Raw genomic sequence first — 14,286 nt, 5'->3', positions numbered from 1 at the left:
GCCTGAGAATAGGCTGCCTCCCCAACACAATCCATCATTGCATGGTTGAGCCAAAAGGGAGAAAAAATTGAATGTGTGGGTGAGCGGGAGGGAAGGAGGATCTGTGAAGGGTGACCTAACGTGGTTAGTTAAACTTGGTATCTAGTTTAGTCTCCCATGTTTCAATACAGTATATGTTTGGATCTTGCCATTTATTTTCTTCAGATACTGATTTTTATGGTATTTCAAGCATCAACTTGAACTTTTGTCCCCTCCAGTTCTCATTTCGTTAGAAGTAATTTTATTAATTACAGTAACTGGGCTAAAATTGCTTGTCATAATGTTTTGTATCTAAAATGCACTGCATGCAATGTGCACTTCGTTCTTTCTCTAACATGTTGCACACATAACACACGAGTGTCAAACACATTTTCCGGTTTAAAATAATGCATTTTATATATGGATGTTTATCTTTTTAAAACTATATCACAAACAATTTCTCAACATATACCTAGGTTTTTGTTTGTGTAAGATAGTGCATCTTGTATAAGAAAACTTACAATATACGTATAACCTCTGAGGTACAATTGATTCGTTGTAATTGGCCATTAAAGCCTGTTTTGGCCAAAAGTTGAAATGGAATACATTGTATTAATATTTACAAACTGTGCTTATTCAAACAGCTACAAACCCCTGTGGAAGCAATAATGGTGGTTGTTCCCACTTGTGCCTGATGTCTCCAATCAAACCATTTTTTCAGTGTGCCTGCCCCACTGGTGTCCAGCTGCTAGAAGATGGGGCAAGGTGCAAAGATGGTATGTTATCAAAAATTAATTTCAGAAAAATAAAGCAGCATCACTGAAGCACAAATTTCTACTCACTTTTGAGCATTTTCTGATCTTTTACATACAGTAGTTGAAACCTTTCTTAAATATTTAAAGCTGAAAACTAAAACCCTTTCAACAAATGAATATAGCAAATTCAAAGTTCAATGTCTGATTTACAGTTACTTGCCTTGTTGTTCTTAAAGTTGATCAATATGCAGGTGATAGCCGGGTGCTTCCTATGAGGTCCACATAGGGTATAGTGAATGCTTTGTGAATGTGGACTTACAGTTAGTCTCAGTCCTGGAAATAAGATTTGTATCTCTGAGGCACCATTTATCCCATGCTGTTACCTCATTGTGTCTTTGTGGATTCTGAAAATTAATGTTTATCATATTTTATAAAGCCTGGTATGCTATCACGAAACCATTATGCCATAGCCATTATGAAAACGTGGAAATGATTTCCATGGGTTTCAACTGATGTGTGTAATAATTATGGTTACTGGATCAAGATTCTGCTAATGAACTTCAAGTTCCTACCTTTGCTACTGCAATATTACATTAGCAGATATTTTAGATGTGAAGCGTAGTCTTAAAGAAAATAATGCTTTGTGGAGGGTGGGAGGTTTGCGAGTCAGAGGCAGAAGTACTTTTGATCTGAAGTATCCCCCAAACCATCACAGTTTTATCTAAAAATGTTTTTTTCGTGGACATACGGAATCTCTTAACAGGCTAGAAATTACACAATCAAATAGACATTCTGAACAAAGTTTTAAAACAAGCCTATCCAAGAAAAATTAGATTAAAAGTAACTCGCTCCCCCACAAGTAGTAGTCTCCTTTATCTAGTTATTTGAATGCTGAGTCAGTTGTGGCCCACATATGTTGTGTTTTGCTAACTTGAGAGAGTGCAAAATGGTGACCTTTGTTTCGGGATACCTCTTGGCGTTGATTGATGATCTTTGCAGTAGAAGGAGAGGTGAGCTGACCCTAGGCAAATAGCAGCAACTATGGAAACTTGTAGTTTTGAATAGTCAGGATTTACAACCAGGCCATTCTTGCATGTATTGTGACCAGTGCAAGGAGAAGGTGTCTTTTGTTCTGTGGCCCTGTGACTTATACAAGAACAATTCTTCATTCATCTGTACCTTCACTGTTTCTTTTTCCCTCAATTCTTAAATTAAATGAGATAGTGCATGTTTGGTCATGCATGGTGCATGCCTTGGCTGCCTGGTTGAGATGTCACTAATAGAGACTGACATGAGGCATTGATACGGCTAGACCATGCTATTTACATTCCAACTGTGAAAGACTGCATACAGACTGTGAAACCTGATAAATAGAAACTTACAGCGGTGGAAAAAGTTTTGTAGATATGCAAAAATAGTGCGTGTATTTTTTCCCTCCTCACTGAAATTTGTGTAATAAAAACCCTGCCAGAGAGAGAAAGAAAAGTTTCTTGCATGGAGACTGATTCTTGTGTTGCTAGGGCATGAGCATGTGTGGACAGCCCTGATTTTTCAAATGGCCATTTTGGCAATAAAGGGAAAGCTGTCACAGGTAACTATCCTATAAATATATATTCTATCCTGTAAAGCGTTTCTTATAGATAGAAATGAGAGTATATCCTAAAATGGTGGGTTGAGCAGAATACATATTCGTTGTTGACATCGAGATTGAGACAATATAGAAAGAGCCTCACACTCTGCTTCTAACCAGTTTGACTTGGAAATGCTCAACACTGACTACAAAATGTGAAATATATGTACCAGTTGACTAGCACTGATACTCTTTATTTTGATAACCATAGAAATTCAGGGACAAAAAACGATAGTACTTATTATTTTCAGTTTAATTGATTCATTGTAGTTTATGTTAATTTTACCCCGTCACTTGCAGTCCTTTTGTAGGCCAGTAGGACTCTTCACTATGGCACAGTGGCATAGTGGTTAGCACTGTTGCCTCACAGCGCCAGGGACCCGGGTTCGAATCCGGCCTCGGGCGACTGTCTGTGTGGAGTTTGCACATTCTCCTTGTGTTTGCGTGGGTTTACTCCGGGTGCTCCGGTTTCCTCCCACAGTCCAAAGATGTGCAGGTTAGGTTGATTGGCTATGATAAATTGACCCTTAGTGTTAGGGGGATTAAATACGTGGGGTTACGGGGATAGGGTGGGATATGTGTTGGTGTAGGGGTTACGGGAATCGGGTGGGATATGTGTCGGTGCAGGCTCGATGGGCCGAAATGGCCTCTATCTGCACTGTGGGGTTTCTGTGATTCTGTGAAATGCTGCCACTGAATTATCCCTCAGTAAAGCCCATATCCAATCTGCACAGCTTGCAATAATGACACCACCATTTGGCGTTTTCCCAGGAACAAGGATTATAGTGGTAATGATGCCAAATTGTGTCTGTAATGGAGAATCCATTAATCACCATGAAAATTAAAGACTCAAATTGCAGAGATAGCATTATCAGGAGTATACTCTCTCCATCAAACCCAAGAAATTTGCAGCGGGATTATTTAACAGCAAAACTTGCAATATTTTTCTACAGAGTAAAAATTACTTCACAAAATGTTCTCCTGTGACCCATGAAATGAGTATATACATGCATCTGTTCCTGTTTTATTCCCAGGTTTTTGCATACTCAGTACTTTCATCTCATCAGTCACTTTTTTTTTTAAACAGACCTATTTTTTAAAAACTGCCCAAGTATCCAGCCATGCACAATAACAGAACCGAAATACAGTAACTCAGCTCAACATTGAACTAGGGAAGTAATACTTTCTCTTGCTCCTTCTAATGCCATTAGGCCGCAGTAATTAGGTGGCTGTAAGTTATTTTGTGTCACATTGATGGTCCATAGAGTCATGACTTGTATGCATTTAACAGGCTTTTAGCCCATCACTTGCCAGCAACAAAGCTGCTTTTGTCATCAATCACAGCAATAAAACTGCTGCAAGGCTGAGAGTAAAATATCTGAAGCTGAATGGTGGTACCCCATTGGTCACGCACAGCTGTACAATCCAAATTGCTTCACCAGCAGTAGTTTAGCTCTTTATACCTAAAAGATTTTATTAGCAAGTGAAATCAACTGCTTGAAAAGAGGCAATTATATTATCGCACATTTTTAAGTTTACCGCTGTCCGATTGTGCCTTTCTTGTCTTGCTATTTGATAAGTGTGGTTTTTCCTTTGCCCTGACTAAATACCACGAAATTTCTATTCAGCTTGGTCTTGTATTGTACAATTATTTAGTAAGACTGTCAATAGAGTGCAAACATGAATGATGCCAGTTGTAAGCTTATTGTGTATCTTTTTAAAAGAAATTAATTTATTTTAAAGGTGCCTCTGAGTTATTGCTGTTGGCTCGGCGAACCGACTTAAGGCGGATATCTTTGGACACTCCTGATTTTACAGATGTCATCTTGCAGCTGGATGATATCCGCCATGCAATCGCAATAGACTATGATCCAGTGGAAGGATATATATACTGGACTGACGATGAAGTACGTGCTATCAGGCGTTCTTACCTGGATGGCTCAGGAAGTCAGTTTGTTGTGACCTCCCAAATCAACCATCCCGATGGCATTGCAGTAGATTGGGTTGCAAGGAACCTTTACTGGACAGATACTGGCACTGACCGTATTGAAGTAACTAGGCTGAATGGTACTATGCGTAAAATCCTAATTTCTGAGGACCTAGATGAACCAAGAGCAATTGTGCTTGATCCAATGTCTGGGTAAGAAGTTATTGATTTCTTGCATGTTTTAGGGAAAATCATTTTGCTGAAGTTCATTTGTTGGTGTTGATTCAGTGGATTAAGTTTCTTTGTGTTCTTGAGTTTAAAAGCTCATCTTGATGGAGGGGGAAAAAATTCTAACACTGAAGAAACAATTTTATTTTATGTTGCAAGAGACCTAGTAAACATTATGGGTGCTCTGTGCTGTGGATATGTGCTATGGAAAATAGCATTGAAACTCCCAAAGTTTATTTCATGTTGGACCTTCACAGGCTGGAGAGAGAGAGGGATTTTGTACACTTTCTGTCTGGCCTTTCAACCCTAGGTCCCTCTTACTTGTCACTACTGCGTAGATGTGTTTGAAGTGATATGCAAACATTGCAAAATATATTTTGTAGCGAGTATCCTGGAACAATATTTTGCTCCCCTCTCCACCTTTAAAATCCATGGGTGATCATCTATGGTAGTGAATCGTTTGTTTATTTTTGTTTTCTACAAGCGGCTGGTGCCAAATTCGTGCCTTTATTTTCTCTGTGCAGGTACATGTACTGGACAGACTGGGGTGAGATTCCAAAGATAGAACGTGCTACTTTAGATGGATCGGACAGGGTTATTCTTGTTAACACTTCATTGGGTTGGCCAAACGGTTTAGCCCTGGACTACGAGGAAAGAAAAATGTACTGGGGAGATGCTAAAACCGATAAGATAGAGGTTCGTATGTTATTCTGAAAACTGTGTCATTATTCTTGTACATAGATTCTCATGTTGATCTATATTTTTTATTAAACATTCTGGTTGAAATGGTTTAAGAATTCTTGGACATATTTAGGGCCAGGTGTTTTTTGTTTCAGTTTTTTCATGTAGATCATCCAGTCCAGTTTTCACTGCTATACAGTCAAATTAAGTTGTTTCAAGGTATAAACCTGTTCCATTCAGTTTTCTTGTAAATAGTCCAGCCACTGTTCCTATGGATGAGTAATTATGGAGATAATGCTGCCTTGTGTTTGAAATGGTGAATCTCTTACTTTTTTTAAGCTCTGTTCCACACCCCCCCCACCCCCCACCCCCAATGCTGTCTGTACCTCATCTAACTCGACCTTCTGTGTCAGACATTACGTTAAATAATAATGAGCAAAAAGCATTTTGTTTTTGTCCAAAGTTAAATTTATTTAAATAAAATATTAACAACGGAAACATTCATCTTCTCTTAGGCAGTCCCTCGGAACCGAGGATGACTTGCTTCCACACTAAAAATGAGTTCTCAGGTGACTGATGAGTCCAATGCGGGACCTACAGTCTCTGTCACAGGTGGGGCAGACGGTGGTTGAAGGGGCGGGTGGGTGGGGTGCTTAGGTTGACGTGCGCTCCTTCCACTGTTTGCGCTTGGCTTCTGCTTGCTCCCGACGAAGAGACTCGATGTGTTAGGCTCCTTCCCGAATGCTTCTCCTCCACTTTGAGCAGTCTTGAGCAAAGGGATTCCCAGGTGTCGGAGGGGGTGTTGCACTTTTTCAAGGAGGCTTTGAGGGTGTCCTTGAAGTGTTTCCTCTGCCCGCCTGGGGCTCTCCTGCTGTGTCGGAGCTCCGAGTAGAACACTTGTTTTGGGAGTCTCGTATCGGGCATGCAGACGATGTGGCCTGTCCATCGGAGCTGATCGAGCGTGGTCAAAGCTTTGATGCTGGGGATGTTGGCTTGAGCGAGAACACTGACGTTGGTGCACCTATCCTGCCAATGGATTTGCAGGATCTTGCGGAGGCAGCGTTGGTGGTACCTCTCCAGTGCTTTGAGGTGCCTGCTGTACATAGTCCATGTCTCTGAGGCATACAGGAGGGCGGGTATCACTACTACTCTGTAGGCCATGAGCTTGGTGCTAGGTTTGAGGTCCTGGTCTTCAAACACTCTCTTCCTTAGGCGACCGAAGGCTGCACTGGCACACTGAAGGCGGTGTTGGACTTCGTCATCGACGTCTGCCCTTGTTGACAGTAGGCTCCCGAGGTATGGAAAGTGGTCCACGTTGGAACCTTTGTCTTCCGGATATTAAGTGTAAGGCCCATGCTCTCGTACGCTTCGGTGAAGGTGTTGATGATGGTTTGGAGTTCGACCTCCGAGTGTGCGCAGATGCCAGCGTCGTCTGCATACTGTAATTCGATAACAGAGGATGGGACGACCTTGGATCTGGACTGGAGGCGACGGAGGTTGAACAGTTTCCCGTTTGTTCTGTAGATTAGCTCCATTCCAGTGGGTGAGATGGAGCATTGCAGCAAGGAAGATCGAGAAGAGCGTTGGTGCGATGACACAGCCTTGCTTGACCCTGGTCCGCACGTGAATTGGGTCTGTGGTGGATCCGTTGGTCAGGATCATGGCTTGTATGTCGTCGTGAAGCAGGAAGAGGATGGTGACAAACTTTTGAGGGCAGCCGAATTTGAGGAGGACACTCCATAATCCCTCATGGTTGACAAAAATATTAACAACTGAAATATTCATACTCCGTTGCTAACTCCTCCAAATATATTCAATAGCTATTTTTAATATTTAATTAAACTCTCCTACAGAATTAGTGAGCATCGCTATCTTAATAATAGCTACAGAAAAGTTGTATTTTTAGTCACATTCTCACTTTTACTAGTAATAAGACATTAAAGTTGCAATAATACAAATAGTTTCACTATCCAATTTCAAAAAAGACATTTATAGATGCCACAGGTGAATTTATTTAAAAGCTTAAAAAAACCTTAATGTAGCCCATCCTACATGCCTTGTGCTACTCAGTCCTGTCTCCTCGTATGCTACTCAAATATTGCTAATCACTTAAATAATGATGGCTATTCCCTGTGTCTTTCCCTGTGGTGTACATGCCCAAATAGTTCTCGCCCAGAGCCTTCAGCCGAGGGTGAAACTGATCAAGTAAGTCTTAGATAATTGGTCCCTATTTTGGTTCAACGCCCCAAAAAACCTCCTCGTATTTGTTGACTTTGAAAGGTAGTCATTTCCTGTATTATTCTCATCTGCACAAGTCAGTTGTAGTGAGAATATGGTGCTTTTCCTCGCACAATAAGAATATACCAGTGCCCTCAAGTGACCACTTTAACTCGACAGAGAAACCCACACACAATCAGAGACATTACTATGAATGTAATGATGGCAGCAAATGTGAGTATGACTAGGAATTCAAAACAGTTAAAATCTTGCTTTTTTTAATGCTAGCAGTGTCTCTGATGGAAGATAAGCGTTCTGCGTTCTGTAGCCAAAATTGGTGATATTGCTATCAGTTAACTTTTAATTGTCAACTTGGTGCAGAAAGAAGGAACCCGGCACTGATTTAGTTCTTAAAACGTATCCATTTCTGTTGGAATTATGTTCAAAGTAAGGTTGTTTAGATGTGTTTCTTACATTTGGTGAAACAAAATCTTCCTGGAACAGCACCAATGTTAAAAGCATTGTAACTGAATATCTTTAGTTTATGAAAAAAATGCCTAGATTCAACAGCTTAAGGATCAAACTTTCTATGTTTAAGGAATCAATAATTATACCTAGTTCTCTCTCTCTCTCTCCATGTGGTTGAAGGATTATCAAGATGTGTGGAGGGGAGGGAAATGGTTTTAGTGTAGGGCTGTAACAAAGCTTCACTCATTCAAGTTGGGTTCGTTGGTAAGATGCTGATTTAAAAGCTTCCAAATGGGTTTGATTCTGCTTGCTCACTTTGCCTATATTTTCACATCCATTTACTCTGTTCTTACTTGCCTTTTTGACCACAATCTTGCTTCTTGTAAGCTCCATGCATCATAATCTTGTCATTAATGCACAAACATGTAAAGCACCTGTAAAGGAAACAATCAAGGTTTTGAAACCTCACTATTCTCTTGCTCTTCGTTTTCTCAAAAAGCTTTGCTACAACTCCAATATACGCCTATACCAAAAGGTTGTGGCTACTTGTAGATATTTCAGTTGCCTTGTACCCTCTTGCTATGTTATTGTTGTGATTTAGTCACTACATTATCCTGATATTGCCTTCCTTTGACACTGGTAACAATAGCTGACCCGAAATTATTTCCCCCTCCCAAAAAATTTCAAAACATATATGTTTTTCAAAACAAAATAGTCTTCCCATTCGACAAAACTTCATATCATGCCCAAGAGCAACTAGTAGGCTTTTATCAAGACCAAATCGGCACTGCCACTGAGATGTGCAAGTATTACCTGAAGCTTCTTGACCTGTTTCCCCACCTCCATTTCTTCCTTCCTGTGCTAAAACACTTGACTTCTGCTGACAACGTGGCTGAAATTGAGAAATGGCAGGGAGCAAACCTGCATCTTACCATTCTGCAGATAGCATGTTAAGAGGGCTAAAGTACTGTGCTGCGGATGGCGGGTTTTCTTAGTTTAAAAAAAGATTATTTTACTGCACCAAGTGCTAAATAATATATAGTAGATTTAAGATCCCGGTGCAGATTGTGTTAATATTTTGTTTTGGCAGATGGAGAGAATTCTGTATCTAAAATCATTTGAAGGTAGAGCCATCGCAAAAGGGCCTTCAGGTGTAATCCAGTCACTTTCAGAGTGATTGTTAAAAACTGCACTTTTCTGTGAATGCAGATTCCCCCAACATTGACCTTTTGATTGCTTAGTAACCAATTCTGTGGATGGTGTGCAGATGCAGTCTGTTTACATCAGCAGTGACACATTCATTAAGAAGCATGGCGCTGGAGGAGGCTGCTGTAGTACTGGGGCCCCGAGGAGATAATAAGCAGCAGCAGGGGTTAATGGAGATCAGCGGGAGGTGCAGCAGGATGCTTTTGTTCCCAGTTTATCTGGCAGTGTACAGTGGGCAAAGCAGCCTGCAACTTGGCAGTCTGGTTTGTCATTATTCACAGTTGGTTGTTGCTGATAAACTAGGATACGATTGGGGCTGCTGACATCTTACATCTAGCATGAAAGCTTCAGCTTTCTACATGTAAATATATTTGGGCACATTTGCCAAAAGCAATGTTTTAAATACTTGAACTTGGAATAAGTGTAATTTCTCCTATTTTCTTTTAAAAACATTACTTGGTGGTGTTTACTGCAAAGTAGAACTAGATAATGCTGTTAATCTCCAGTTTTAAACTTGCATAAAGTCAAAACCTTGAACAGTGTCAAACCGATTTCCATAAAATGTAGTTGGGCTGCTTTGAAACTAAATTGGTGTATGCAAGAAAAAACATTTTCTGTTGGATGTAATTATTGAAGAAATAAACTTACAACTGGCTAGATTTCTGGACTGAACCCAGCCAGCTTAGACATTATATTTTGAAGTATTTTGTGTTTTTATGGGCCATGATAATTTCTCAAACGAACAATTTATTAAAGTTGCAGATTTTTGCTTTATGCAATTTACAGACTAAATTATCAATATTTTATGGGTCTTTACATTTTTCTCCATTGGTATTTTCAAGTGTTTGAAATTCCCAGCAATAAGGCAACCCAGTGGTGTAGTACATTGATGCACTATACCACTGGGCTGTCATCGTCAGACTAGTGAGACAAGATCACATCTGTAGTTTCCTACACAAAAAATAACTGTTAGCTCATGCAGATTGGAGGCTTGGTGCTTTCATAAGAGGATATGGAAAGTGAGTCAACCCAGGCTTCCCCCCGTAGAGCTTCTGATTTCAACTGATGAACTGGCATTGGCAGGTTATTTAGCCCTTCTTTCTTCCCCAAGGAATGATGCATGAAACATGAGGACCTAAAATGGGGGTGGTATGAGGAGGATGCAGAAGGAAATAGCGCTAACAATTATTTTGGAGAGGGGTTTAATCAGATTTTTAATTCTGCATAGAAAAGTGGAAATTAAACATTTGTAAAGGTTAACTTATATGCTCACAGTGCTACACATCTCAATATTGCGAAAAGTAATGCTACAATGTTACATTTCAATTGCTGCATTCCACAAATTTATATTTGCATAGATTGTCCCAAGAATTGCTTGAACTTTTGGCCAGAAAACTTGTATTCAAACACTAGTCCTGATTTTACTTTTGCACTGAGATTTATTTCCATGGGTTATGGGAGGCTCTGGCTTTATCCAAATTGCCTGAGGAGAGACAGGAAAAATAAGTTGAGGTGGGGATTTTTTTTTTACAGTTATCGGAGTATGGCTTCCTGCAGCTCTAGGAAGACATGGCTTTGATCGAAGAATGGGGGTGGTGTAGTGAGGGGGGGGGTGGTGGAGGTGTGGGGTGGGAGGGGGGGAATTGACAAAAAACATTTATTTTCTCAGAAGTTGAACTATGGATAGATAATCCCCAGTTTGATAGTCTTGAGTTTTTTTTAAACTTGTGTTCAAGTTTGGGTGAAGATGGCTCCTGTGTACTCGGGAAGTGATCTTCTGACTCTCATAGCAAAATGATTAAGTTGTGGTAACCTGGGGTGAGAATGTGACTGTACAGCCTTAATCTTCCTTGTGTTAACTCTCTGCTGCTGTTGTGTAGTTTCTGCTTATGCCCTACCTGTGGAGCAGGATCACCAGCATATTTTGGGTTTTAAGCTTCTGGAGAGAAGTGGAGAGGGAGAATGTGAAGGGAAAGGATTAAAAGCACCTCTTTTGTGTTTTCAGTTTGTGGTTTTACACTGTCATCCATCTTGAACCATCAGCTTGCTCTGAACTGTTGTAGGCATTTGCCTGTGTGGTGTGGTCGGATTTCTTTCAGTAAAACAAAGCCATTTGTGTAGTCTGAGGTTGCAGCCTCTTTGTATTCAGTAAGGTACTGCATAGGTTCACACAGTAATTTGCCTGATAAAGAGCTGTGCACAAAGTCAGAGAGAAACAGAGGTTTTTTTTTTCCTTGTCTGTTGGCAAATCATTTGTATTAGATGGGAACTGAGAACCAGTATCCGGAGAATGCTTCGTTTTACATCCTAATCCTGAAATTGTGAGGCTGCATTTTCCTCTGATGACAGACTACAAAGTCCAGCTAAAAAGAAGGTTGTTTTTAACTGTCTAGACTGGGTAAAATTCTATCGGTGAGTGGCAGCTTGCACTGCCTACTGTGGGGAATAATGAAACACAAGGCCTCCATTTAGTCAAGCAGAGAAGATTCAAAGGTTGTAACCTTGACTTTAGTGAATACTGAGTTGAATACAAATTGATTTGGGGAGGAGGTTTACAGCAGTTTGAAGGGCTGTTCAATATTGTGTGTAGGCAGTGTGTACCTGGATTTGACATATTTTAAGATGACCAAATTCCCAGAGTGGGTGGTGGAAGTGGAGCAGTTGTTTTTGACTTATATGGTGAACTGCAAAGTAAAAGACAAAACATAAGCGGTGGTTATTTCTTTAATTGACTACTGCACCCAAAGTCCCTGTATATTAAATTCATTAAAACACTCTGCATATCAAAATTTGGGAAATAATATATAAATCTACATTTTTAGTTCATTGATTATAAAATAACCTAATCAATAGGTTGAATATTAAAATGCATTCTTGTTTTTGAAATTTTTTAAACCAGTTATTTTCTCCTCTTCCCCTCCCCTTTATTCTGGAGACACTGATTTAAATTGGGTTCAGATCCATAGCCATTTTTTAACAGCCTCAATACTCCTAAGCAGTGTTTCCTCTAATTTTTTGGGGGGGCTGCGCGGCCCATTCAAAATTCCGCACTAGCGCTGTTTTTCCGTTTAAGAGCAGGTGAGCTGGCTGCGTGGGACCTCTAGCGGGCCACGGGGACATTGCTGATAAGTGGCTATGTTTCATGTTCCACCTTAAACAGTGAGAGACAAACTGTTTAAACTCTGGGTAGCATCACAGTTGAGCCAAATCTTGCCCCCATTTTCAGCAGGAGTCGCCGTATAGAATCGCTTTGGGGGCAATTTTAACCCTACTCGTTCAGCAGAAACCCGACAGGTGGACAGTTTAAAATCGCCCTGGTTCTTACCTGTCTGAAATCCGGCATGATCGCAACATCTGCAATTTTAACCTGCTCTCCTGAGTAGGAAGCAGGCACACGCACCTGGGGCCAACAGGGTCTTTCTTTACATATGCGTGTTACAACCCAATGATGTCATTGAGACCCGGCTGTAATTTTAACTCGGGCCTGAGCAGGGAATCCACCTGGAATTAAAATTGGGGCCCTAAGGAGTAGAAACTCTGGCTGCTTTTTTGGTTCTCTAGCCCTTACCTCAGCGCTACACTCTTGGTTGTAAAATTATTTGTACCTTTTTTTCTTGAATGACTCACCCACATAATCTTAGCCAGGTTTGAATGACAGCTGTAGCTTGTAATCCAGCATCACAATAAGCACAAGGTATTTTGTTAAACTGACACAGGTGTGGCATCTATGTCTCGCATCAGTACCAAGATGTTTGCATTCCAATTCCTGGAGATAAATGCTAGGGTAGTGGTTCTATTATACCACAACTGTTAATTGATGTGTGATCTTTATACATACCATACTTTAAAACAAGCTGCAACATGCTCAGAAATGAGACTTCAGCCCACTGTAGTTTGATTGTGTGGTGTGTAAGTAGGTTAATAAAGTTTGGTCTCTTATGCTGTGGTTCAAGGTTTCTGTATTTGTTATTGGTCTGATGGATTGAGAAGTTAAGTTATACAAGATTGGTGTCACGGCTTTATGATCAGTCTTTGTCCTGCCTCTGCATAGCTGCTTATGGGAAAATCTGGTTAAGTCAGTATTAGTGATTTGTGTCCAAATATGCTGACAGTTAATCTTAGAATTTTTGTTGTGTGTTGAGATTTTATTAGTGGTTTTCGATTAATTTCAAAGTATTAAGACCTTTGGGGGGAAGAACATACATGAAAAGCAGTCCATTTACATTCATTACCTTCATCAGAATTGATGTTGGGGTAGAAGGAAAAAATAAGTTCATTTATAGTTATCATTTGATGAACTGCACATGCTGATTTTGGGTAAACAAAAACTTTTGAATTACATGTCTGATTGTACAGCACCTGTATTTATGAAATTATATAAAATTACCATTGTGCATCCTCACTCTTAAGTGCCTTTGATGTATCTTGCACTTGCAGTATCATGATAAATGTTGTAGTAAATGGCTCTTATGCGTTAGGGTTAGGAACAGATTTCAAACACAGTCAGTGGCTCATTTGGTAAATGGACTGTTTAAAGTGGAACAGATCTGTACCAATCAGTAAACTCCCTGGTTGGATCGTGGGGTAGGTGATCTCCGCTGGACTCTCAATAAGGATCGTGGGGTAGGTGATCTCCGCTGGACTCACAGTAAGGGGCTACTACAATTTGCCTCAGTACTCCTAAGCTAAGGAGATGCAAATTTTTCCAAACATTTAGAAAAGTACCTGGAAAAAATTGACAGTAGTGTGGGTATATGCTGTTACCTAGACACTGGGACTGGTCAGATGGATCACAATAATCTTATCCCAGTCCCGTGCATTTTTATGTTCCCTTGATCCACTCCTGTTTGCTCGTGCTGGAAATTGAGGACAGGATCAGGTTTTCTGTGATATCTCACCCCGATCCCTTAAAAGAAAAGTCTGGGCTCATAAATGAAGATGACTACTTGGTTGAAGTGTCAAAGAACAACTAACACTTCAAAAACTTTCACCAGCGGGAATCAGTGGCCTCGGGGAGGGGTGGGTGAGAAGGGAACTAGATCTGAGTGAATTACTGCACGTTTTAATTTAGACTTACTGTGACACTGGCACAGCTTTTTATTGTTTAATTTTACTCCATTACATTTTTTCCCAGACACTGTAGTTGTATTAAGATT

At 40.3% G+C, this 14,286-nt stretch overlaps 1 protein-coding gene across 2 annotated transcripts in view; it reads left to right on the top strand.

Annotated features, from left to right (window-relative positions):
• lrp6 (low density lipoprotein receptor-related protein 6) overlaps nt 1-14,286 on the top strand; it is a 206,020-nt gene that overhangs the window by 145,816 nt on the left and 45,918 nt on the right. For both annotated transcript variants that reach the window (XM_086009067.1, XM_086009069.1), the window contains exons 5-7: nt 663-794; nt 4,147-4,543; nt 5,083-5,254. In XM_086009067.1, coding sequence (XP_085865193.1) covers nt 663-794; nt 4,147-4,543; nt 5,083-5,254 — 701 coding nt within the window. The remainder of the gene's footprint in view (nt 1-662; nt 795-4,146; nt 4,544-5,082; nt 5,255-14,286) is intronic.

The sequence above is a fragment of the Somniosus microcephalus genome, chromosome 16 (assembly GCF_052327205.1).
Source record: "Somniosus microcephalus isolate GS21.2 chromosome 16, FLI_Smic_1.0, whole genome shotgun sequence".
NCBI classification, from domain to species: Eukaryota; Metazoa; Chordata; class Chondrichthyes; order Squaliformes; family Somniosidae; genus Somniosus; species Somniosus microcephalus.
Note: the sequence above shows the minus strand (reverse complement) of the source record. Positions and strands in the feature narration are given on the sequence as shown.